Below are 2,172 nucleotides of genomic sequence, written 5' to 3' on the forward strand. Positions count from 1 at the left end.
CAAATGATGAAGCCTCGGGTTCGGACTCTGATGGAGGTAAAACCCTTCCTACTTCGCGAATGTGGTCTCCCACTTTATTAAAACACAGGCCCAATAGACTAGTCTCGTGCCCACAGGATAGATATCACTTCTATATATGGAGTTGGGTAGATGACTGTGTCCATAGGTTTGATAGTGGGCTCAGGAAATATGACACTATGTATACCACAGACGAGATGTGGAATGGGATAGCTGTGCAGTATGGGACCAATGACTATAGGGACCTTTCGAGGTTATCACCAACTTATAGGGAAGGCCCTCCCCCCGCCTCTTCTGAAGACGGGGGAATTTCATGGTCCCCAAGCTCGATCTCGGGGGAAAGTTCCAGTTAGGTTTTTTCTTTCACCACTCTATATAGTGTTGGAGTAACTTGCATTTCTTTCACTGACTCACTGTGATGACTTGTGCAGGCAACATGGACTCCGACCTCGACGCCCTCATCGACAATGCGGGTGCCAAGAGGAGCAAGCGCCCCAGGGCAAGGGGACTGACAACCAGTCAGCCTGGGAAAAGCTCCAAGAGATCCAGGAAAACGCCTCCTCCTCCCCCGCCGGCTTCGAGCTCTGCTGCTGCGTCGACTGGCCAGACTAACGTCCCCACGAGGATACCACCCTCGCAGGTCGTCGTCCCTGTGGTGGCGCCGGCCTCGCAGACTGATATCGCTGCCGTGGTTGAATCCCAACCTCCTGTGGCGGGTCAAATGCCTTCTACCCAGCTCGCCAAAAGACCTTCTGCTTCCCGAGCCCAGAAGCTAACTATTTCCACCCATATGGATTCGTATGTGGTGGATAATGCTGCCGGTCCTCACGGGTCTACGCTGATCTCGGATGTAATGTCCCGGATTGGCCAGAGCTACGGCAATTTTGAGGCTCCTCAGTGGCAGTGTCTAACTGGCACTCGGGACCGCACTGTCCTGTACGAGAAGAGTATCGAGCACACTGCCGCGGTAAGTATCCTATATATTCCCTTTGCTTACATTCATGCTGTCTCGAGGCTAATGATGGTTTCTTCCTTTTTTCAGGCTCTTGCTTTCACTGCCCAGCTTAATTACGAGCTGAACAACGAGGTCCATACGAGCAGGACCCTCGCCCAAGAGGAGAGGGACCTCCACCTTAAAGCGAATGACGACCTGAAGGCAGTGAATACTAAGCTCGAGGCAGTGGTTAAGGAGCGTGAGGAAATGGCCAAGGAGCTCGGAAAGCTGAAAAACGAACTCGAGGAGCAGAAGAAAGACAACATCCAGCTTCGGGAGACCAACAAGAAGCTCGAGGAAGACAAGGCCGTCACCCTCGACCTCATGGAGGATATCAAAACCCGCCTTACTGCTGAGTTCAAAGAAAAGAAGGAAACGGCGGTCGATTCAGCCATGTACCGGATGTGGGCCTATAACGAAGAACTGGACACCAGTTTTTTGGGTCCCCTCGAGGCGTCCTTCCTCGAACGATGGAATGCCCCGCTCGAGAAGGAAGAGGCTGACCAGCTCGAGAAGGATAAAGCTACTCCGAGTACTGTTTCGGAGGGAGCTCAGGAGGATAGTCATGCTATTCGTCCTGAGGGGTCCGGTGCCACTGATGCTGAGAAGGCCAAGGAGACTCCTCTTCTTTGAATCTGACCTCGGGGAGATCAGTTTTCGGGGCTGCGTCCCATTATTTCTGTAATTATTTCAACTTGTGCCCACGGGGCTGATACAATTCCCTTTATTATTCTTTTATATACTTACATTTCTTGGTTCGAAATATTTTGCATATTTTTATAATTGATGGACCGGTTATGTTTATTTATGCATACAAACATAGTTTGGATTTAGGCTCGAAATTCTATGCATTCATGCATAGTTTATTCGATTTATCCGTTTCCAACCTCGTTATTTATCAAGGTCGGACATTACTGTAACCATGAACTGAAAAGTACTTATATGGCATGTAATATGAATGATTTGGTTAATCTTTTTAGTCACTTTCTCTCATCCTTAGTATCTTAGCTCCGAGGTTATGAGTTCGAAACTATTTTAAGATGTTCCAGCCTCGATCTCGACATATTTTGTGACGGGTTTAGGCTCCCATTCATCATTGATCGATAATTTGGCTGGTTTGTTCCAAACCTGTTATGCTTGCACATCTGGTTAATTCCAAA

General features: G+C 48.7%; 1 protein-coding gene across 1 annotated transcript; it reads left to right on the forward strand.

Annotated features, from left to right (window-relative positions):
- The first annotated feature begins 201 nt into the window (after positions 1 to 201).
- On the forward strand, positions 202 to 1,840 carry LOC133833857 (uncharacterized). The gene is made up of 3 exons (XM_062263476.1): positions 202 to 366; positions 450 to 985; positions 1,061 to 1,840. Exons 1-3 carry the CDS (start codon positions 216 to 218, stop codon positions 1,643 to 1,645), a joined length of 1,272 nt encoding a protein of 423 aa, XP_062119460.1. The 5' UTR covers positions 202 to 215; the 3' UTR covers positions 1,646 to 1,840.
- The last annotated feature ends 332 nt before the right edge of the window (positions 1,841 to 2,172 follow it).

Source organism: Humulus lupulus, chromosome 1 (assembly GCF_963169125.1).
Source record: "Humulus lupulus chromosome 1, drHumLupu1.1, whole genome shotgun sequence".
NCBI classification, from domain to species: Eukaryota; Viridiplantae; Streptophyta; class Magnoliopsida; order Rosales; family Cannabaceae; genus Humulus; species Humulus lupulus.